This window comes from Triticum aestivum, chromosome 3D (genome assembly GCF_018294505.1).
Source record: "Triticum aestivum cultivar Chinese Spring chromosome 3D, IWGSC CS RefSeq v2.1, whole genome shotgun sequence".
In the NCBI taxonomy this organism is placed as follows: domain Eukaryota; kingdom Viridiplantae; phylum Streptophyta; class Magnoliopsida; order Poales; family Poaceae; genus Triticum; species Triticum aestivum.
In genome coordinates this window covers 521,476,991-521,501,018 of record NC_057802.1, presented here as the reverse complement: position 1 = coordinate 521,501,018, position 24,028 = coordinate 521,476,991, and the positions used below count along the sequence as shown (strand labels likewise).

Below are 24,028 nucleotides of genomic sequence, written 5' to 3'. Positions count from 1 at the left end.
AGAGTCAACATCGTTATCGTCTAGCTCAATTGGACTATGTGCAAGGCAAAGGTTTGCCCTTGATAGGTTTTCTAGTTTACCGGTCTCATGCGCTTAGTTGGGAGACCGGGTTATAGGATCAATTGACGTACTATCAAGGGGGGCTCTCAAGATTAGTAGCTTGATCACATCGTTCATAGAGAACTCAAATCATTGCACCTTGCATCATCTTTCTTGGTTCGTGTTTGGTGTTTTTCTTCGTGAGTTTTAGAGCTTATGGTCATCTTCATGACAAGCTCGAGTTCATCAAAAATGGAGTCCATATATGCATCTTCTATGATGTTTTCGATGTTGGAGTTTTTGCCGGCTCTTCTCTCATAGAGGTTTCACATCTCTATATCATAGACTCTACTATCTTATCGCTATTGGATAGTATTTATCGTCATCTATCCAACAAGTTTTAGTTTGCTCAATTCGGAGCTCATATGCAGAAGTTATGGCAGTTCTGGTTTTCCTACTTCCATTTGTTTGCTTGGGCTATTTTGAAGCTCACTAGTGGTTGTACCGCCCTGGGCAGCAGTAGTACCGCTTGCGCGGTACTTCCGCGGTTTCAGTGTCACGGCCACTACCACTTGTTTTTGGGCTTCTGGACTCGTTTTCGCTTCAGCGGCAGTGGAGCGGAAGTTGGGCACGGTAGTACCTCACCTGCCCAGCAGTAGTACCTCTTTGCGGTACTTCCGCTGATGGACTTCCGTCACCACTACCGCTTATCTTCTTGCTTCTGTAGTCCCTCGCAGCCTCCACGGTAGTAGAGCGGTAGTAGGGCACGGTAGTACCGATGTACGCAGTACTACCGTCCTACCCTCCCTCTACTGCCGCTAGTTCCCTGTGTCCTGAGACACTAAGCGGTAGTACCGCTTGTGAGGACGGTAGTACCGCTCCGGCGGCACTACCGCACTTGAACTTGCATTCTCTCAGTGATACACCTAGAACTACCGCTCCAAGCGGTAGTATCGCTCTCCTGAGCGGTAGTACCACTTGTGTGCGGGCTGAAGGCATAATGGTTGGATTTTTCCCTCCTATAAAAGGGGGTCATCTACCCCAATGGTTCTTATCCTTTGAGCTCGTTTTTCTTCCCCCATTGTTGACCTTCTTTGAGTTGGCTTTCTCTTAATCCCTCCATGGATTCTTGCTAGTTCTTGAGGGAAAAGATAGAGGAGATCTAGATCCATATTTTCACCAATCACTTTCTCCTCTATGTGAGGGGAACCCCTTGGATCTAGATCTTGGAGTTCTTGGTGTTCTCCTTCTTGTTGTTCCTCTCATTTTCCTCCATAGCTTTCGTTGCTTTGGTGGGATTTGAGAGTGAGGGACTTGGGCACTCCATGTGCCCTTACTAATGCATTAGTTGCATCGATTTGAATTCTCCACGGTGATACGTGGAATTGAAAAGTTGAGAACCTTATTACTCTCGGGTGCTTGGTACCCTAGAGCTTGTTCCTCTTGGGTGCTCGGGAGCCCTAGCCGGTTGGAGGTGCTTCGAAGCTCAATCATTGTGGTGTAAAGCTCCGGGCAAGCGTCGGGACCTCCAATTAGGTTGTGGAGATTGCCCCGAGCAATTTGTACGTGTTCCGGTGATCGCCCCCAAGGGTTGCCAAAGTGTATGGGTTCGGTGACATTCCTCAAGGGTTGCCAATTATACGGGTTTGGTGACCGCTCTGACGGGTCCCTTAGTGGAATCACGGCGTCTTGCATTGTGCGAGGGCGTGAGAAGATTACGGTGGCCCTAGTGGCTTCTTGGGGAGCATTGTGTCTCGACACCGTTCGAAATAGAGATTATCATCCGCAAGGGTGTGAACTTCAGGATACATCGTCGTCTTCGCGTGCGTCGGTTATCTCTTCCCCAAGCCCTTTACTTGTGCACTTTACTTTGTGATAGCCATAGTGTTTCATGATGTATATGTTGCTATCACCTAGTTGTTTATCTTGCTTAGCATAAGTTGTTGGCGCACATAGGTGAACCTAGTCGATTTAAGTTTTTTGCTTGACAAATTAAATGCTAGTTTTATTCCACATTTGTTCAAGCCTAAACCGTAATTATTCTAAAGCGCCTATTCACCCCCTCTAGGCGACATCCACGATCTTTCAAACCGGTCTCCCAAGGTACTGCAGAACATTAGATGTGGTTGTTAGGGTTATTACATACATTTCATTGGTCAACTCAGACAACGAACTCATACCGAAGTCGCCAAAAAGAACTGGATTGAAGTTTCTCAGGGGATTCTACCCAGAGCCGATTCCCTCGGCAGCCCAACATAATCTACTTATGCGGGGATCTACAACTGAAAAGAACACGCTCATAGTTGCACATGCCCATTTTAATGCCGAGCCAAGCGGAACACTGTTGCATCGATATTCATCTTGTGCATGCCACACGCCCGTGGTAACCAAACATGACTTCGAGATTATGCGCTCCTCAATGATGAAGTAGCTTCTTTCCCGGTGATCATACCTCTAGATGGAACTTCTTTGTGAAAACTATCCTCGGATTTATGCCCAAAGTAACGGGCACCAAAATGCAGTGGCATCTAAGTGGTATTTGCTCAACCCCAACAATGATTTTACTAAAGCGGGAAGCATTCCCCTTTTCTCTTTTTTTTTAGTTTTTTCTAACTTTTACTGTTCAAGTACGCGCAATCAGTGAATAGTGTCTACTGCACAAAATAGTAGACCGGAACAGAAACATTTTTATTATTTGACCAACCATCAGGAGAAGCAAATAGTGGGATAAATAAGTCCTTGACTGATTACTACCTTTTTTACACCACGACATCAGTGAACAGTGCACCAACAATTATCAGAACAAAAACTAGAACAACATTCAAATGAACCCAGAACTGCTAACCGAAACAATAGCACGAATAAACCGAAACAACAAACCCGAATAACCTGAAGCAGTAAAACCAGTAGTATAGAACAACACCTGAATAAACCGAAATATTTACTCACCTGAACCATAAGCCGAAACAGCAACCAAACTCTAACCCAGAGCAATACAACAAAATAAACCGGAACAATAAAAACAGTAAATCAGCACTGCGCATTCGCGTCAGAAGAAATACAAAAAACTAAGACTCCTTCTCCCTCGGTGCATTCACCTATGCAAGGAGAATAGTCGATGTTGTTGCCATCATCTACCTCGCCTTCTCCTTCCCTCTGGCCAACCAGATCGAGGCTTCAACCAAAATGTGGTCACTGACACGCTCCATTAGGACATTCTATAAGGAGCCAACAAGAAGAGAGAACATAAAAACAAAAAATATCACTCGACCAACCTCTTCACTCCATTCCCTATTTTATTTCTTTGACCGACTCAAAGAGAAAGAGAAAAAAATACAAGATAGTGGATCATCCGTAGAGGGTAGTGTTTGCTCAAAAAACTATTATAGAACCAGTTATTCCTTAGCGCCAAAATTTTCCGAAGTATGGATATACCACCTATCCTATATGATAGTTTGAAAAGCGCACTGGGTTGAACATCCTATTATCAGATTAACCATTCATAGATACTACGTTTAAATAAGCTATTCACCAATTACTATTTAATTTTACACCATGATGGATTTGGGGTTTAAATTACTTAAAAAATTAAAAAAAATTAATTTTATTAAATAAATTCATGTTTGAGAGAGAATGAAATAGTGCCGACTAGGAACTGTATATGAAATGTAGGTGAAAAAGATGGGCAAACTGGACAAGAAATGTTTCCCTACTATAGGGTCTATATAAATTGGTAACAATCTTTGTTCTCACTGTTGATCAATCAGACCATATGAGAATGAATCCAAATACATATTGCTACCGCGTCCATCGCACTTTTTTAACTTACAGAAGGGGAAAATATGTGCTTATGAAAAAAATATTAATAGGCCAGTCGGTTTACTTAATAATTTGTTAAATCATGTAATGTTTGTTACATACCTACACATGGGGTAAATATAGAATCCTTGTTCTCCTTCTCATTTTATTTTCTCCCGTAATACACATTGTTTTCTTGCCTATTTTGACATAATACAGACGGAGACGGTCATGGGCTCCGCACTTCTTTGATGCTAGTGGGCCTGAAAGGTTGAAAGAACTCCCAAGTAAAGGACAAAACACGGCCCAACTATCTTTTCAGTCCAAACCATGTGACCTTACCCGTAATCCCTTAAAAAAATGTGACCTTACCCGCAAAAGCAAATCAATTCAAAATTTCAAACCACTTACTCCATCTCTGAACAGAATACACAATATATTAGCAAGGTTTCATACACTATTACTGGCAGTGTATTACATTACATTATATTTTACAGTACATTCAGAATCCAAATAGATATCGATCGACCTGGTCCGACGTTACACACGCCTAATTCTTGCCGCGTGCCCACGCAGAACCACTTAATTCAATCTTTAATTTATTTCACCCTTAATTTAACTAGGAACGATAGTAGTAGTAATAATTCAGATCCGCAGAAGGATCGATCAGTCATCACTGTGACTCCCTGGCTCCGAGGGCGCGCCTGGGCGCGGGCGTGGGCTTGGGCTTGCTGTCGGTCTTGACGGGGTAGGACGCCTCCATGGCGATGCCGCAGAGCCCGCCCGCAGCACCGGAATCCTTCTCCACCCTGATGTACCCCTGCTCCCCCCACGACGGCCCCCATGAGTTCTTTACCGTCCAGTACGCCTTGCCGTCCTCCGCCACCCCGTACCCGACCACCGCGACGCCGTGGTCCAGCTCCGTGCCGCAGCTGCCGGTGAAGACCCCCTCGGAGTAGAACATGAACGCCTTCCCGCTGGCCTCGACGGCCACGGACACGGGCTGGTTCGCCACGGCCTGGGCCAGAGCCTCCTCGCTGTTGGCCGGCACGTCCTGGTGCCCGTCGATGTGCACCACCACGGGGGAGTTCTGGGCCGCTCCCGCGACGTTGCAGGTGCCCTTGGCGGCGCGGTACGGGTACGCGGCCTCTGTGATGAGCCCGCCGTTGCTCTTGATGTACTCGAAGGCGTTGTCCATGAGCCCGCCCTGGCACCCTTCGTTGTCCGCCGTGTCGCAGTCGATGAGCTCCTGCTCCGAGAGGGACACGAGGCTGCCCGTGCGGATGGCGTTGATGCCTTCCACGGACACCACCGTGGAGAAGGCCCAGCAGCTGCCGCACTTGCCCTGGTCCTTGACGCCCGTCACGGCGCCCTTCTGCCGCCAGTCCACGGACGGCGGAAGGTCGGACACGTTCACTGCGGCGTACATGAATCCGGGGATGGACGGCGGCGTGGCCGGGGTGTCGCGGCGGAGGTCGCCGACGAAGGTGGCGCGGAACTCGGCCTGGCTCATGTCGCCGAAGCGGTTGAGGTGGAGGCGATAGGGGCGGTCGCCGCGCTTGTTGTGGGAGTGGACGAAGTGGGCGTTGGACTTGAAGGTGCCGAAGCGGCGGTGCTTCTCGGCGTGGTGGCGGGGCACGCGGTGCGCGGTCTGCCACCGCTCGTACAGGTCCCACAGCGCCTCCTCCGACTCCAGGTCCTTGTCCTCCAGCGGGATGGCGCCGCAGAGCTCCACCGCCGCCACGGCCAGCACGGCCGCCACCATGGACGCCACCAGAAGCTTCTTGCTAAGCTGCCCCATCGTGCTAGCTGCTACGTACTACCAAACTAGTTCAGTACCACGAGTTGTTTCCGTGTACGTGGTAGTGCACTGCTGGTCACGGAGCAGTAGCTGGCGTGGCTAGCTTGGAGTGTGAGATCGATGAGGGTGGAGGAGAAGGGAGGAGGTGTATTTATAGGTCGGGTCGTCAGCTCGATCGAGCAGCACTGAGAAGCTTTGGAAGCAAGCAGAAGCAGACCGATGGATTGGTTTGCGGCGGGAAAGACACGAGGAGGTTTAAATGGCGGTAACAGAATGCTGAGCGGAGGAGTGTCAGATTCTGCTCGGGGCGGTTGCCAAGTTGCGTGCGGCGGCGCTGGTATTGGGCGGCCACGAAGATTCAGGGCAGATTCACTGACCATTCCCGGTTCGTGGCCGAGGTGCAGGCCTGATTCATTCCTACGTCGTTGGATCGGGTCGCCGTGATAGTCTGCTGACCGTAGGTGTGCCGTTCTATGGATGCTGCGCCGCCGTAGAATCGGTAGATGCAGTTACTGGTGATACTCTCGATCATGGCGGATGACGACGTTGCCCGTTGAGCCGGTCGAGAGGATCAAACACGGTATTAATGGCAGTCGCGGGGGGCGGGGTGCTCGATCGTAACTGCACCGGCTGGCCGCCGCCGGCGGGGTAGTCTGCCGCGGTATTGCTCGCCTTCGCCTACCTCTCTCAAGTGTCAAGAGACACACTGTAATTAGGAGAATTGGCATTTTTACCATGCACGGATATACCGTGGATCCATCGTCCACTGTTGGTTCATGCTACGTTTTATGGTTTTAACAAATTTTATCTTATTTTGGAGTGTTCCATTAGTTTCCCTTTTTCATTTTTCGAAGTATAACATAATTTGTTGTTGTCTACCACCGCGCACCAGCAAATTCGATCAGAAATTAGTCCACTCTTGCTTTTTGGTACACAAGGAAACACCATGGTACACTTTGAAATAAGAAGAAAAATCAATGAAACATACGTAATAATCTGAAACAAGACAAATAATGTAGCACGAATGCGTGAAGCAATGACATACGATGAATGCATGCATGGCATAGTACCAACCACACACGACTCCGGGATTCTTGATCATAGTAGCTTCTTTTCCCGTGATCATAGCTCCAAATCCGCAAGAAACTTCTTTAGGAAAAACGACGTGGATATTAGTCCATGGAAAATATGTTGATGTATAGCTTTTCGGTGTGCCCGCCAAATCACCCATAAGCGACACCAAAGCCGTGATGAACATGTGAATAAATCAAGTTAATTTGTAAAAGGATTAAAAGAGAGAAGAATTGTAATACAATGTGTGTATACGTACGCTTCGAGGACCAATATAGATAGAGGTGCAAGACTTCTAAGGAAAGAAGCCTCATAGGGATAAGATGAAAATTATTTTTGTCTAATCCGGTGCAATTTCTAACTACCAAATGTATATCTCTAGCATCCCCTAGTGGTAGTACCGCAGACAATGGGAGTATTGTGGACGGTTGAACTCGAGAGAGACCAAAGGTAGAACCAACCGGCTGACATCGCTCCACAATCGGAGCAGGAGTGTCGTAGACAATGTCGTGTCCCAAATGCCTTGATTGTAGAGGAAGTTAACGAGGTGCGTAGGCGAGGTGTTAGAGCATCTACAACCGGATTCGGCAAATCCAGACCCTCAAACGCCCGCGGACGTGTCCGGACGCGTCAGCACACAGTGTCCAGACACTCCTCAAATCGCATCGTTCACATCCGTGTCTCTCATATCCGAACCCCTATATTTATACTATAGCATGCAACGTCGATCAAACTATGTAGATCATCTCCAGACATAGAAATTGCACAATAGTTCTGCAAAAAATCCACCAAAGTTCACACAAACGACGGACAACTAAATACTACATCTAGAACTTGAAACTAAAATCAACTTCACCACTTCCGGGCCGGCCCTTTCCCTTTCTAGTCGCCGGCGTAGCTGTACCCGTCGTCGACTGGTGGAGGATCGTCTGATTCATCGGAGGAGAAGCCGTCGTCGTCGAAGGAGGAGTCAATGATGACGAGGCCCTTCAGGCGCTGGACTGGCCGGTCTTGCTGGCGCCTGAGCTTGGCCAGCCGAGTCGCCTCCTTCGCCTTCTCCAACGCCTCCTGCTCGGATTGCTCGATGGCAAGCCGAAGAGCCTTGGCGTTCTTCCGGTGGAGCCGCCGAGCGTCCGTCTCCGCCGTCGTAAGCGACCGGCGGTAGACCCACGCGAGGAGCCACTGGTCCTCATCGGGCTTCACCAGTAACTCACGCCGGTAGCGGACAGAGCTCTCCACAGCCCCGTCTCCCTTGCCCGCTGCCTCTCGCGGCGGGCGGCGCGCGCCTCCGACTCCGACGTATGCGTCCGGGCCGGCGGGGCGGGCACAAGCACCCACCGCTGCCCACAAGAGGAAGCAGCAGCCGGCGGGGCGATGGGACGGCGGGGCGATGGGACGGCGCGCGGGAGGCGCCGATTGCGCTGGCCGCATGTCGGAGCTGCCCATGGGCCGGGAGGGGGCCAGCGCCGGCGTCCAAGATGCGCCGACTGGGAAGCGTGGGCGGCTGCGGCGAGGCTGTAGATCCAGAGCTGCTCCCGGTGTCCACCTTGGACCGCTCCAAGGCGATGCGGAGGGCAAGCTCATACTCCGGATCCACCTCGTCGTCGGAGCGGCTGCCGGAGCTCGACATTGCGCCGGATTCGATTGAAATCAATGAGGGAAGAGGAGAGGACAGAGTGAGAAAGGAGAGTGAGTAAGCTAGGGTTTTGGACCGATGATGCCGACGGGGTTTTTTTGTGGGACATCCGTGGGGTCGGAGGTGGGCCGGGCTTGTCAGGCGGGCGCGCTAGGGCATGCCCGGGCCACCCCATATCCGCCGCATATTTGGGCTGGATATGTGGGGTGCCGGTCAATCCGGGCGTTTGATATGTCTCCAACGTATCTATAATTTTTTATCGTTCCATGCTATTATATTATCTGTTTTGGATGTTTAATGGGCTTTAATATACCTTTTTATATTATTTTTGAGACTAACCTATTAACCAAGGCCCAGTGCAAATTCCTTTTTTTTGCCTATTTCAGTGTTTCGCAGAAAAGGAATATCAAATGGAATCCAAACGGAATGAAACCTTCACGAGGATCGTTTTGGGAACAAACGCAATCCAGGAGACTTGGAGTGGACGTTAAGAAAGCAACGAGGCGGCCACGAGGCAGGGAGGCGCGCCCAGGGGGGTAGGCGCGCCCCCACCCTCGTGGGCCCCTCGTAGCTTCACCGACCTACTTCCTTCGCCTATATATACTCTTATTACCAGAAAACATCCAGGGGAGCCACGAAACACTTTTTCCACCGCCGCAACCTTCTGTACCGGTGAGATCCCATCTTGGGGCCTTTTCTGGCGCTCCGCCGGAGGGGAATGGATCACGGAGGGTTTCTACATCAACACCATGGCCTCTCTGATGATGCGTGAGTAGTTTACCACAGACCTTCGGGTCCATAGTTATTAGCTAGATGGCTTCTTCTCTCTCTTTGGATCTCAATACAAAGTTCTCCTTGATTCTCTTGGAGATCTATTCGATGTAATACTTTTTGCGGTGTGTTTGTCGAGATCCGATGAATTGTGGGTTTATGATCAAGTTTGTCTATGAACAATATTTGATTCTTCTCTGAATTCTTATATGCATGATTTGATATCTTTGCAAGTGTCTTCGAATTATCGGTTTAGTTTGGCCTACTAGATTGATCTTTCTTGCAATGGGAGAAGTGCTTAGCTTTGGGTTCAATCTTGCGGTGTCCTTTCCCGGTGATAGCAGGGGCAGCAAGGCACATGTTGTATTGTTGCCATCGAGGATAAAAAGATGGGGTTTATATCATATTGCTTGAGTTTATCCCTCTACATCATGTCATCTTGTCTAATGCGTTACTCTGTTCTTATGAACTTAATACTCTAGATGCATGTTGGATAGCGGTCGATGTGTGGAGTAATAGTAGTAGATGCAGAAACATTTCGGTTTACTTGTCGCGGACATGATGCCTATATACATGATCATTCCTAGATATTCTCATAACTATGCGCTTTTCTATCAATTGCTCGACAGTAATTCGTTCACCCACCGTAAAATATGCTATCTTGAGAGAAGCCACTAGTGAAACCTATGGCCCCCGGGTCTATTTTTCATCATATTAATCTCCCGTCAACTAGCTATTTCTGTCGCCGTTTATTTTGCAATCTTTACTTTTCAATCTATACAACAAAAATACTAAAAATATTTATCTTGTTATCTTTATCAGATCTCACTTTTGCAAGTGGCCGTGAAGGGATTGACAACCCCTTTATCGTGTTGGTTGCAAGGTTCTTGATTGTTTGTGCAGGTACTAGGGATTTGCATGTAGTCTCCTACTGGATTGATACCTTGGTTCTCAAAAACTGAGGGAAATACTTACGCTACTTTGCTGCATCACCCTTTCCTCTTCAAGGGAAAACCAATGCATGCTCAAGAGGTAGCAAGAAGGATTTCTGGCGCCGTTGCCGGGGAGTTTACGCACAAGTCAAGACATGCCAAGTACCCATCACAAACTCTTATCCCTCGCATTACATTATTTGCCATTTGCCTCTCGTTTTCCTCCCCCCCACTTCACCCTTGCCGTTTTATTCGCCCTTTTCCGTTCGTCTCTTTTCGCTTGCCCGTGTGTTAGATCGTTTGTTTTGCCATTATGGCTAGTCCTTCTATCATTGTTAGTAGCCCGATCATGAAGTTCTTAATTTTATACAAAGGGAGGGAGAAAATCTAAAAGATGCTTGGTACAGAATTTGCAATGCTCAGAATAGATCCACTAGGAAGCAATCTACTCCCGTTCTTCTTCGCAATTTTATGCAGGCATCACTCCTTGGAACAGATATATTCTTGACACCATCACCGGAGGGAATTTCTTGGGTAGCCACACTTTTGATTCTTATAATGCTATGATAGATTTGTTTGGCCCACCACCTCTTTTGGTTAATGAAACTATTTTAACTTTGGAACACGTGATGTAAAGGCTTGAAATTATTGAAAATAAAGTTGCCACTATAGAGTTGATTGAGAATTTGGATAAAAAGATCCACAACCAAATTACCCAATATGGATCTAAAGGTAGGAGTTACTCTGAATTTTTTTAAAGAAAAAGAACCCATAGTTAATGAAAAACTAGATCAAGATTCCACTAGAATTGATAAGCTTGAGGATATTATTACCAACTTAGGGTCTGCCTTTTCTGCCGTGAGAAATACTTCAAATCCTCCTACTACCAAAGTTGCCAAATCTATGTATGTTCCTAAAAATAAGGGTGAATATTCTAGTAAGGAAACTGCAGATCTCAAATCAATAAGTGTTCACCCCAACTTTTTCGCTATCATTAAGGAACCTTTTGCTACAAATTAATTTCTTCATTTCTTGCCTAGGAGTTTGATCATTAATAAAAAGAAGGAAACTCCTAAGGGTTATAAGTGTTCGATTGAAGGATTGCATACCAAAGATGACAATACCTAGACCTATTCTTGTTTTCATGCCTAGCTAGGGGCGTTAAACGATAGCGCTTGTTGGGAGCCAACCCAATTTTATTTTTGTTCTTTGATTTTTGTTCCTGTTTAGTAATAAATATTTCATCTAGCCTCTGTTTAGATGTGGTTTTATGTTTTAATTAGTGTTTGTGCCAAGTCAAACCTATAGGATCTTCTTGGGTGATAATTATTTGATCTTGCTGAAAAAGTCAGAAACTTTCTGCTCACAAAAACAATTGTTAAAAATCACCAGAAAGTGATAAAATACTGATTCAAATTGCAGTAGATCAATAAACAAATTATCTAGGTCGTCCTATGTTTGCAGATTTTTCTGAGTTACATAAGTTTGCGTTTGATACAGATTATTACAGACTCTTCTGTTTTTGACAGATTCTGTTTTTCGTGTGTTGTTTGCTTATTTTGATGAATCTATGGCTAGTATCGGGGAGTATGAACCATAGAGAAGTTGGAATACAGTAGGTTTAACACCAATATAAATAAAGAATGAGTTCATTACAGTACCTTAAAGTGCTGGTTTGTTTTATTTCGCTAACGGAGCTCATGAGATTTTCTGTTGAGTTTTGTGTTGTGAAGTTTTCAAGTTTTTTGGTAAAGATTTGATGGATTTTGGAACAAGGAGTGGCAAGAGCCTATGCTTGGGGATGCCCAAGGCACCCCAAGGTAAAATTCAAGGACAAACAAAACCAAAAGCCTAAGCTTGGGGATGCCCCGGAAAGCATCCCCTCTTTCGTCTTCGTCTATCGGTAACTTTATTCACCACATGATATGTGTTTTGCTTGGAGTGTCTTGTATGATTTGAGTCTTTGCTTTTTAGTTTACCACAATCATCCTTGCTGTACACACCCTTTGGGAGAGACACGCATGAATCGGAATTTATTAGAATACTCTATGTGCTTCACTTATATCTTTTGAGCTAGATAATTTTGCTCTAGTGCTTCACTTATACCTTTTTAGAGCACGGTGGTGGTTTTATTTTGTAGAACTTATTGATCTCTCATGCTTCACTTATATTGTTTTGAGAGTCCCTTTGAACAGCATGGTAATTTTCTTTGGCTATAAAATTAGTCCTAATGTGATGAGCATCCAAGATGGGTATTGTCGTGGTTTTGTCACGGCAGATGTCCTAAGGAAAGGACTTAGTCGTGGAGCCATCGCGCGGGTTAGCTTAAAGGGGTTAAAGCGGACAAGGGACGCAGAGAGTTTATACTGGTTCGGCCCCTTGCGGTGAAGGTAAAAGCCTAATCCAGTTGTTGTGGAATTGCTAGGGTTTCGATGACCAGGGAGCGAATACGCTTTGCCCGAGTCTCGAGTTGATGTCTGTTGTCCTGAACCACCGCCGGGTCGTCCCCTTATACACACGGGTTGACGCCCGTCGGTTTACAGAATCCCGAGGCTGGCCCATAAACGTGTCCGGCTCGGTCTCTGCTCTTTCTATCATACAATACAAGTTTATATATCAATGCCGGTTTATGTCTACAGGCCTTAAACCGGCTTTGGGCCCCGGGCCTTCATAAAGCGTCACCGTCTGTCTTCATGGGCTTCAGACATAGTGAACTACTATGGGGTTAACCCGGCCTCTCCTGGCCGGTTTACGCCCAATGGTAATATCCCCAACATTAGGCCCCAGATTGATTTGAACTGGTTCATGTCAATCCTCAATACATAAGAAACTTTCTTCTTCAACATCTTCACGTAATCTTCTAAACCGCCGTGACGTCACCTTCCAGGACCATGGTAAACCGCCATGACATCATCTGTTATTTAATGGGTCTCCGACGATCGAGGCAACAGAGCTGTCACATACCCCATTTTTCGGGCTCCTCGATTCTCGCGCCTGCCTTTTATCCATTCACCTTATAAATAAGCCGAGGGGTCCCTTTCACTTTTCCCCCTCGTGCCTCTTTGTGTCGGCTTCTTCCTCGCGCCGCCCGACCTTCGAGCTCTGCCGCCGCCGTCGTCCTTCGCCTCTGCCTCAACGACGGCCGCTGCATCAACCTGACTGTGCCAGAAAAACGCGGCGATCTTCCGCTGCTTCCTCAGAACCGGTACGTTCCTCCTTTTCTCACTTCAGATCCACCATTAGGATTCGGTGTTCTTCATAGTTCTTCAAAGTTCTTGAATTTGTTCTTCCTTGTTTATCTTCAATAGTACCAATGGCTAGTTAGATCTGCTTTTTCTAATGCCCTTGTACTTTAAACTCCTGCTTCCTTGTTAGAACATCTGCCTCATATAAAAACTCATCTGAACTTGGTGAACTCTTAACACACTGGAATTTAGGTCAGAATATTTTTTGTTTTTCCAACGCACGGTAGATCTGAAATTACCACACCAAGATGTGAAGCTTGTTTTTCCTTCACTTACGCACCTTTTAGACATATACCTTTAATACCAGATTAGGCGGTTTAACTTCATAGAAAAAATGATGACCCGGTAGATACCATTAGTCCCCTGTTAAACCGCCAATGCATTCATCATTGTACTGTCTCCATTGTCAGACCCCGGTTTACGAATAACCAACTCCGGTTTAACAATATGCTTACATCCTTATACCGCCTTATAGTTGTCCACTGTAAATCTTAAACCAGCAATAATCATGTTTCAGATTTTCATTGCCATGGCCAAGCAAGTCTATGAATGCAATTGGGCTCCTTCTCGAGTAACCGAAGATCAGTTAAACAACTGTGTTTTAACGGGCGCTTTAGCCAAGAAAGATGTCATCCACTCGAGGGTCCCTGGCCCGAAAAATCCTCCTACACCCAAGGACGGAGAGGTAGTCGTGTTTGCTGATCACCTGGGTCGAGGTTTTAGCCCTCCTGGTTCAAAAAATTTCCGAGATGTACTGGCCAGTTTTCAGCTGCACCCTCAAGACATCGGTCCAAATTCTGTAACCAACATCTGCCACTTCCAAGTCTTCTGTGAGGCTTATCTCCAAGAGGAACCTACAGTCGAACTGTTTAGGGATTTCTTTCACTTAAACCGCCACACAGGGTTCACGGATGGACCCAATACGGAATTGGGTGGAATGGCGGTTCAAAAAAGGAAGGAAGTTACTTTCCCTCATCCCAAGCTCCACAGTCACCCCAAGGAGTGGAACCAGACATGGTTTTACTACAAAGATACATCGCCAACCGATGAAAACCCCTTGCCGGGTTACCGCCCTCACCGCCTTAGTAATACACATCCTTTTCCTCAGAGGTTGACTGCAAAAGAAAGGGCCAACTATGCCCCTCAACTATCAAAGCTTAGAGCCTTCATGGCGAACGGTTTGACAGGAGTTGACCTTGCCCGCTGTTGGATAAGCTGGACTATTCTGCCCTTAAGTCGGCGCCCCAGTTTGATGTGTGAGTACACACGGAGTTTGAAGGATCCTCAACGACACATTAATATTCAGCTTACAGATGCAGAAGTTACTGAGGCTGTAAAGAAGATGCTGAATGAACCGGAGGCTGTCTGTGGCCAGACCGGACTACTCCCTTTCTGTACCTTCAACAAACCGCCAGCTGTAAGAATCATATAACTTTTCTTATCTTAAGTTGCTTCTGTCAAAATATTCTCTAAAAGATAGACTATTTTCTGACAGGGTAATGATCCGTTCTGGAACAAGAAACCACAAGACAAACCGGCAAAGCCGCAAGACAAAACGGCCAAGGCACTTCGCCCCAAGACCAAAGTTGTTAAGAAACCTGCCAAGAAAAGGACCGCTGCATCCTCCGAGCTAAATGCTGATGACGATGTGGGTAACCCGGAATCAGAGGTAGAACTTGACTCTCTTGGTTCATTTTTCGTACACCTCATTGACAATGATTATTATCAGGACGACGCTGAAGGCAGTCACGCTGATGATGTAGAGGTAATCATTCTTTCCTCCGATTCAGATCCTCTGCCAACATCAAAAATCCGTCGAGCAAACCGGAAAGTAAAATTTTCTCACCCCCTTGCTTACTTGGACCCAAACTTTCTTTTGAAGACGCAGCAGCATGAGGCTCGCCGCACAACCCGGCACAGCGGCCAGGTAGTTACCTCCGCCGGTTTACCGAACACTCCGGTTCGGAAACGCCGATCAGAGGTCTTTTATCCCCTTGACACTTCATGCCCCAAAGCGGGTTGTTTCCGCTAGCCTCTTAACCCGTCTGATTCAAATTATCAGGGTACTTCTCACTCATCTTGTGGCGAGTCATCGGCCACAAAACTTCCACCCCTCAAAACAGTTCTTGGGTGAGCTATATACTTGTTTTTATCCTTGATGTGTTATTTTTGTATACTGTACTGATCGTCATGTTGATTTTTCTCAGCGCCAAGCCCAGACCCAGCAAGAAGGCTCGGTTGAATAAACCGGCTGATGATAACATGGCTGTTGAACCGGAAACAACTCCAGATCCTGAAGAGACCGATGTTGACGCCATGCTTAACGACCCACCGCCTCAAGATCATGACTTTGTTGCTGAGCAGGTAGAAGTTGACACCACAAGCCATGCTGACCAGCCAACCAGCCCTGTCCGAACTGATAACAAACCGGTCAGTCTAGTTAAAGATACTGACAAACCGCCAACCCCAGTAACGGCTGTTGATTACAAAGATGATGACATTATGATTACTGGCACTGGCCACACCACTCCTGGCAATCATGTCGCTTTGTCAAAGCATACCGCCAAGGACGAGCTCTCTGCTATCGGCAAAGGCAAATGGAACGCCGATTTGTCAAATTATGCCCATCTCAATGCTCAAGACCTTCACTTCGGCTTCTTGAACCGTCTGTACACCAGTCGTGACTATGAAGCCGGTTTAGTAAATTTGATGAAAGAGCAATATGAGGTAATTAATACTCAACTCTGCTTAACTGTCTCTCTTGTGAATTCCAAATATCAACTCCAGTAGCCCCCAAGTGACGGTTTATGATATCAATCTAAACTGGGACTTTTAGTAACAATCTTTATATTTGCAACACTGCATCTTTTTTCACTGGTATAGTCCCCAAGGGCCGGTTTAACTTTATAAAGATGAGCCGGGACTGTAGAAAAATTCCCATATCAGCAATTATGAGCAAACACACATTATCCCCCAAGTGCCAAGATTAATACTTGTATTGTGCTTGGGACTTGTAAAAATTTCTGATGAAGAGCAAATATGCATTAGCCCCCAAGTACCAAGGGCATAACTTGTTATGTGCTTGGTACTTCAAATATGCACTGTCAACTCATTATATATCTGTCTCTTTATAGGCTGAGCTGAGTAAGAAGGAAAACCAAACCGCTGATCTGCAAGAGAACCTCAAATCTCAGCAAGCCGAAACCTCCAAAGCCAAGGAAGAGTTGACCAGCGCTCTAGGCGCGATGGAGAAACTGAAAGAGGGCTTCAATAAGGAGCGGGCGGATTGGGAGACAGAAAAATCCGCTTTGTGAAAAAGGGACGAAGACACAGAAGTAGCTCTTAAACCGGTGGTTGATGAACTGACCGGTGTAAAGCGGCAGATTCATGCCATGACTGCTGCTGTGTTCGGTAAACATCTTTTCCTTATACTTTCAACATGCCTTCCCATGTGTTGTCGGTTTACTGATGTGTACAATGGTTCAGGAACTTGCATTAGCCATTTGGGCTCTGATGTACAGAAGAAGCTGAAGGCTGCCTACACTCTGATAGAGCAGTTGTACACCGGCGCACAGCGGATCATCTATACCGCTTCACACAATAAGCCTCCTCCCACCTTGATCAAGGAAACCTTAGAAAGGTTATCTATGCTTCCTGCCCGGGTAGAAGAGCTAAAAAAGTCTGCCGCAAGAGCGGGCGCTCTGACCGCACTAACCCAGGCAAAAGCATGGGTACCTGACTTTGATCCAGTGGAAGCGTCCCAAGGCTATCCCAGCTTGAAAGAAGACGGAACATAATTTGGCAATGATGATCTCCGAACCATAAACCGGGAAGTACGTCCATTGGCTTTGTCAACTGGCTGAAGAAGCGGATCTCTCGTACTACCAGGCAAGTTATGATGACAAGAACAGACGGGTTGCTGCACCAATTCCGGAAGCGCAAAATCTTATCCCACCAATCCGTAAGCACACTTATGCCCCTGACATTGAACTGTCCACGCTTATAAGCGATGAAGCTGTATTCCAAGCCCTAACTGGGATCGACTGGGCCACTGTTGACTTCCAGCCACTGGGTAGAGAGGAGGGAGTTGAACCGGTGCGAGATGATCCGCAGCTGTCAGGCCAAGCCGGTGATGAATCATGATCCGGAGGCCGGTTTAGTCTTCTACATGCTGCAACACGTATTTGAGAAAACAATTATCCTTTTGGGCACTAAAACGCCTTGTAATAGGCTAGTTAAAACACTTGGTCTGTTATGCCTTCGTGCATATTTATCTGTGACGGATGCTTGCTAATCCGCCATGCTTAAGATATGATATTCATAATCCCTAGCCATGTATTCAAGCTATCCCTGCAGATAAGAAGCTTTAAAGCGCCCTGGCGGTTTATGTTGGCTGACCAACTTTGTAGGTAGGGTAACAACCCTAATCCGGAGCATCAGTAACTCCTGTTATATGACATCGGTTTATAATAAAACCGTTCCGGGTTGTGATAAACACCGGTTTATTCAATACTGGTGACTTTTAATCGAAACCAGACCGGGCAGATAGTCTCCGGATTATAACTTGATCATGTACTGACAACTTGTAGTTGACAGCCTAACCGGATTGATGAACACCGGTTTGAAAATATCACAAATCTTGTCAAAAGAAAGAAAAACTTTGCAAAGGCAAATAAAAACCGTTGTAGTCGAGGCTTTTCATGGGCTGCCACGCCCCAAAGTCGAGGCTTTTCATGGGCTGCCAGGCCACTGAGTTAAACCATTTCACAAAGCCTTTTAAGATGGTCCTCAATCCTTAACCAATCATCGTTTTAACTTGACAAGTTCAGGGTCTTTATTTTAGAGTAACTTGTCAAAGTTCGAAGGGTCATACCAGGTTTACCTGGGCGGAGTGACTTACTTAAATAGGCAGGTTAACCCGGGGTTTTAGGTGTAGACACCAGGCTTCCAAGCCATGGCTTGATAGCCTATTACAAGTGTAGATTCTTTGTTCATTTCGACAGCAAAGAATCCCCAAGTAACATTTTGAGTTGTGCTCAGTGGGTGTCCATGTCTGAGTTGTTGTTTTATAACACTCTCTTTGGCCCCGGATTGATTTGGCTTTGAGCCGATCAAGAGGTGTGACTATGGTTCAGATATGACCAAGCCCCCAAGTGATGCTGTGGCATTGCGCCGATCAAGAGGTGTAGCTATGGTTCGGATACGACCAAGCCCCCAAGTGACATAATATAAAGCTTTGAGAAGCTGAATCAAGGGGTAAACCTGACATCGCTTTAGAAGCTCCATGTAACCTCACATGATGTAAGAAAAACAACAGATACCCCGCTTTAGCTGAGGTTCCGGTTTATTATATTGATCATAATATATACAAAGTCATAATATGTACATAAGCATAGCCTATGGCTCAAGTATAGTAAGGCCGAAGATGAGCAATATTCCACGGCCGGTTGGTTTCCTCCTTCGATTTACGTGAGTCTTTGCGCTCTCGAACATCAATTAGGTAGTATGACCCGTTGTGCAGATTCTTGCTGACCACAAAGGGTCCTTCCCAAGGGGGGGAAAGCTTGTGCATATCCGTCTGGTCCTGGATGAGTCGAAGCACCAAATCGCCTTCTTGAAAGGTTTTGGTTCTAACCCGACGGCTGTGATAACGACGCAGATCTTGCTGATAGATCGCCGAACGGGCTGCTGCCATGTCGCGCTCCTCATCTAACAAGTCAAGAGCTTCCTGCCGTGCCTTCTTGTTGTCAGCTTTAACATATGCCGCTACACGAGCTGAGTCATGACGGATGTCACTAGGAAGAACCGCTTCCGCTCCATAAACCATGAAGAACGGTGTGTACCCTGTCGACCTGTTGGGTGTGGTATTGATACTCCATAACACAGAAGGTAACTCCTCAACCCAACAACCCGGCGTCCGTTGTAAAGGAACCATAAGCCGGGGTTTGATGCCTCTCAAGATCTCTTGATTGGCCCCCTCCGCTTTACCATTGGACTGGGGGTGAGCCACTGATGATACGTCAAGCCGGATGTGCTCACGTTGACAGAATTCCTTCATGGCACCCTTTGATAGATTGGTACCATTGTCTGTTATAATGCTGTGTGGAAAGCCAAACCGGAAGATCACCTTTTTGATGAATTGAACCGCCGTAGCTGCATCACACTTACTAACTGGCTCTGCCTCCACCCACTTCGTGAACTTATCAACCGCCACCAATAGGTGGGTCTTCTTGTGCTTGGATCTCTTGAAAGGCCCAACCATATCCAGCCCCCAAGTTGCAAATGGCCAGGTGATTGGAATCATCCTCAATTCTTGAGCCGGTACATGAGCGCGCCTTGAGAATTTTTGACAGCCATCACATCTTTTGACCAAGTCCTCGGCATCAGCATGAGCTGTCAACCAATAGAAACCGTGACGAAATGCCTTGGCCACCAAAGACTTTGAACCGGCGTGGTGACCACAATCTCCTTCGTGGATCTCACGCAAAATTTCACGGCCTTCTTCAGGAGACACACAGTGTTGAAACGCCCCTGTCACACTGCAATGATGTAACTCTCCATTGATAATAGTCATGGACTTGGACCGCCAGATTATCTGCCTGGCCAAAGTTTCATCCTATGATAACTCGCCCCGGTTCATATACACCAAATATGGAATCGTCCAATCCGGAATAACATGAAGAGCCGCCACCAACTGAGCTTCCGGATCAGGAACAGCCAAATCCTCTTCACCAGGGAGCTTGACGGACGGATTATGCAACACATCCAGGAAGACATTAGGTGGAACCGGTTTACGTTGGGAACCCAAACGGCTTAAAGCGTCCGCCGCTTCGTTCTTCCGCCGGTCCACATGATCCACTTGATAACCTTTGAAGTGACCTGCAACAATATCCACCTCACGACGATATGCAGCCATGAGTGGGTCCTTGGAATCCCAAGTGCTGGACACTTGTTGAGCCACCAGATCCGAGTCACCGAAGCACTTAACTCGGCTTAGGTTCATCTCCTTAGCCATCCGAAGACCATGGAGTAAAGCCTCATATTCAGCTGCATTGTTAGTGCAAGGGAACATTAAACGGAGAACATAACAAAACTTATCACCTTGTGGGGAAGTTAATACGACTCCAGCCCCCGAGCCCTCCAATTGCCTGGACCCATCAAAATGAATAGTCCAATAAGTATTATCTGGCTTCTCTTCTGGCGCTTGTAGTTCTGTCCAATCATTGATGAAATCCACAAGTGCCCGAGATTTGATCGACGTTCGGGGTATGTATTTCAACCCGTGAGGTCCGAGCTCGATAGCCCATTTAGCAATCCGGCCGGTTGCTTCCCTGTTCTAGATTATATCCCCCAAAGGAGCAGAGCTGACCACCGTAATGGGATGACCTTGGAAATATTGCTTGAGCTTCCGGCTTGCCATGAAAACTCCATACACCAATTTCTGCCAATGCGGGTACCTCTGCTTGGAATCAATAAGTACCTCACTGATATAGTAAACCGGCCGCTGAACCGGATATTCCTTTCTGGTTTCCTTGCGCTCCACCACAATAGCCACGCTAATAGCCCGGGCATTAGCTGCCACATATAGCAACAATGGTTCTTTGTCAACCGGAGCAGCGAAAACCGGCGGATTAGCGAGCTGCCGCTTTAAATCCTCAAATGCTTCATTAGTGGCATCACTCCAGACGAAGTTATCAGTTTTCTTCAGCATCGGATACAAAGGGATGGCCTTCTCGCCAAGGCGGCTGATAAACCGGCTCAACGCGGCAATCCGGCCTGCCAAGCGTTGAACATCATTGATACACTTCGGTTTGGCCAAAGAAGTAATGGCTTTGATCTTTTCCGGATTAGCTTCAATGCCCCTGTTAGACTCCAAAAAGCCCAAGAGCTTGCCTGCCGGTACACCAAAAACGCACTTGGCCGGATTAAGCATCATCTTATAAACCCGCAGGTTATCAAAGGTCTCCTTCAAGTCATCAATCAATGTCTCCTTCTTGCTTGATTTCACTACAATATCATCTACATATGCATGAACATTGCGGCCGATCTGATTATGAAGACAATTCTGCACACACCGCTGATAGGTTGCCTGTGCACTCTTGAGCCCAAAGGGCATAGACACATAACAGAAGGCTCCAAAAGGAGTTATGAAGGCTGTTTTCTCCTGGTCCTTAACTGCCATTTTGATCTGATGGTAGCCAGAATATGCATCCAGAAAGCTCAAACGCTCGCAACCCGTCGTAGCATCAATGATTTGATCAATACGAGGGAGGGCAAAAGGATCTGCTGGACAGGCTTTGTTGAGATTTGTGTAGTCCACACACATACGCCAGGTGCCGTTCTTCTTGAGCACCAACACCGGATTAGCCGGCCACTCAGGATGAAATACTTCAATGATAAATCCAGCCGCCAAGAGCCTGGCTACTTCTTCACCAATAGCCTTGCGTCTTTCTTCATTGAACCGGCGAAGAAATTGCTTGACCGGTTTATACTTGGGATCAACATTGAGAGTGTGCTCAGCGAGTTCTCTCGGTACACCTGTCATGTCAGAAGGCTTCCACGCAAAGATGTCCCGATTCTCACGGATGAACTCGATGAGCGCGCTTTCCTATTTCGGATCCAAGTTAGCGCTGATGCTAAACTGTTTGGACGAATAGCTGGGCACGAAGTCAACAAGCTTAGTCTCATCAGCCGACTTAAACTTCAGGGCCGGATCATGCTCTGTAGTTGGTTTCTTTAATGAAGTCATATCTGCTGGATCAACATTGTCCTTATAGAACTTCAATTCCTCAGTTGCACAAACCGACTCAGCGTATGCCGCATCGCCCTCTTCACATTCCAAAGCGATCTTGCGACTCTCGTGCACTGTGATAGTCCCCTTATGACCCGGCATCTTGAGCTGTAGATAGACATAACAGGGCCTTGCCATAAATTTAGTATAAGCCGGTCGTCCGAACAAGGCATGATATGGGCTCTTGATTTTCACCACCTCAAAGGTCAACTTCTCTGATCTTGAATCATGCTCGTCGCCAAAAGCAACTTTCAGAACTATCTTACCAATGGGATATGCTGATTTACCAGGTACCACACCATGAAAGACCGTGTTGGACGGTTTAAGATTTTTATCCGTTAACCCCATGCGACGGAAGGTTTCATAATAAAGGATATTGATACTACTCCCCCCATCCATGAGTACCTTGGTGAACTTATAACCTCCCACCTGAGGTGCCACCACCAACGCCAGATGACCCGGATTATCAACCCGGGGCGGATGATCCTCTCGACTCCACACAATAGGCTGTTCAGACCAGCGTAAGTATCGGGGAACCGCCGGTTCAACGGAATTCACCGCCCTTTTATGAAGCTTCTGATCGCGCTTGTCCAGGCTAGTGGTGAAGACATGATACTGCCCGCTATTCAACTGCTTCGGGTTGCTCTGGTAACCCGACTGTTGCTGCTGCTGTTGCTGATTCCCCTGATTATTATAACCACCTTGGTTGCCCTGATTGCCTTGATTACCCTGTCCACTCTGGTTGCCGTGAAAGTCTGAACCGGAACTACCTCCACCGTAACCCAGCCCATGAGATCCGGGGCCTGAACCGCCACTCGGTCCATGATCATACCAAAAAACATCAGAATTTTTGAACTCTTGCATGATGTAACAATCTTTCCAGAGGTGCGTGGACGGGTTCTCCTTCGTCCCGTGCTTTGGGCAAGGCTGGTTCAACAGATAAGACAGGCGGTCTGGATTTGGACTTGGTCCTCCACCGCGCTGGGGCGGTTTACCTTTACGTTGTTGGCCTTTGTCCTGCGCGCTGGTATTAGCCACAAAATCCAAGCTATTATCCGCTTTACGCTTACCGTTGTTTCCATGCCCGCTGGGTTGTGCTGCTGCCCCTTGGTATGTCCGCTCTTCTTTCCCTTCCCTGTCTTGTCATCGTCACACTCGGGGTCCTTGGTACCATCAGAGTCGGCATACTTCACCAGAGCAGCCATGAGAGTCCCCATATCATTGCAGTGGCGTTTGAGCCGTCCCAACTTCAGCTTCAGAGGTGCAAACCGACAATTGCCTTCCAACGTTAAAAATGTTGTGTCAGCGTTAATGCGGTCCGATGAATGCAAAATCTCCGAAACCCGGTGCACCCAATGGGTTGTTGACTCTCCCTCCTCCTGGACACAGGCAGCTAGGTCCACGATTGACATGGGCTGCTTGCACGTATCCTTGAAGTTCTGGATAAACCGGGCCCTCCGCTCGGCCCATGACCCAATGGAGTTAGCTGGTAACTTTTTCAACCAAGTTCGAGCCGTTCCTTCCAACATCATGGTAAAGTATTTAGCGCACGCCGCATCATCCACATCCAGCATCTCCATTGCCATCTCATAGCTTTCCACCCATGACTTGGGGGATAAATCGACGGTGTAATTCGGCACTTTTCGTGGGCCTTTGAATCCTTGGGCAGACGCACGTTGCGCAGCGCTGGGACAAGACACGGTACTCCCAAAGAGCTAGAGGTAACCCCTGGTTCCACCGATGTGGTTGGACGAACCCGAGTAAGTTGGCGGGCCTCATGCTGTGCTGCTAACTCGGCTTCTCGACGAGCTCTAGCGCGATCCACCACCTCCTGAGCATCACCTCCCGCCGGTTTATGGCCTTGGGGTGGATCACGGTTCCGCGGATTGCTTGACACGGCCGGTTCATCCATACGCCTGCTGTAGCTCTGGCTTGGGCAGGGAG

General features: G+C 47.3%; 1 protein-coding gene across 1 annotated transcript; it reads right to left on the bottom strand.

Annotated features, from left to right (window-relative positions):
- Window positions 1–4,256: 4,256 nt before the first annotated feature.
- Window positions 4,257–5,746, bottom strand: LOC123075195 (cysteine proteinase EP-B 2). The gene has a single exon (XM_044497857.1). The coding sequence runs from the start codon at window positions 5,636–5,638 to the stop codon at window positions 4,511–4,513; it is 1,128 nt and encodes a 375-aa protein (XP_044353792.1). The 5' UTR covers window positions 5,639–5,746; the 3' UTR covers window positions 4,257–4,510.
- Window positions 5,747–24,028: the final 18,282 nt, after the last annotated feature.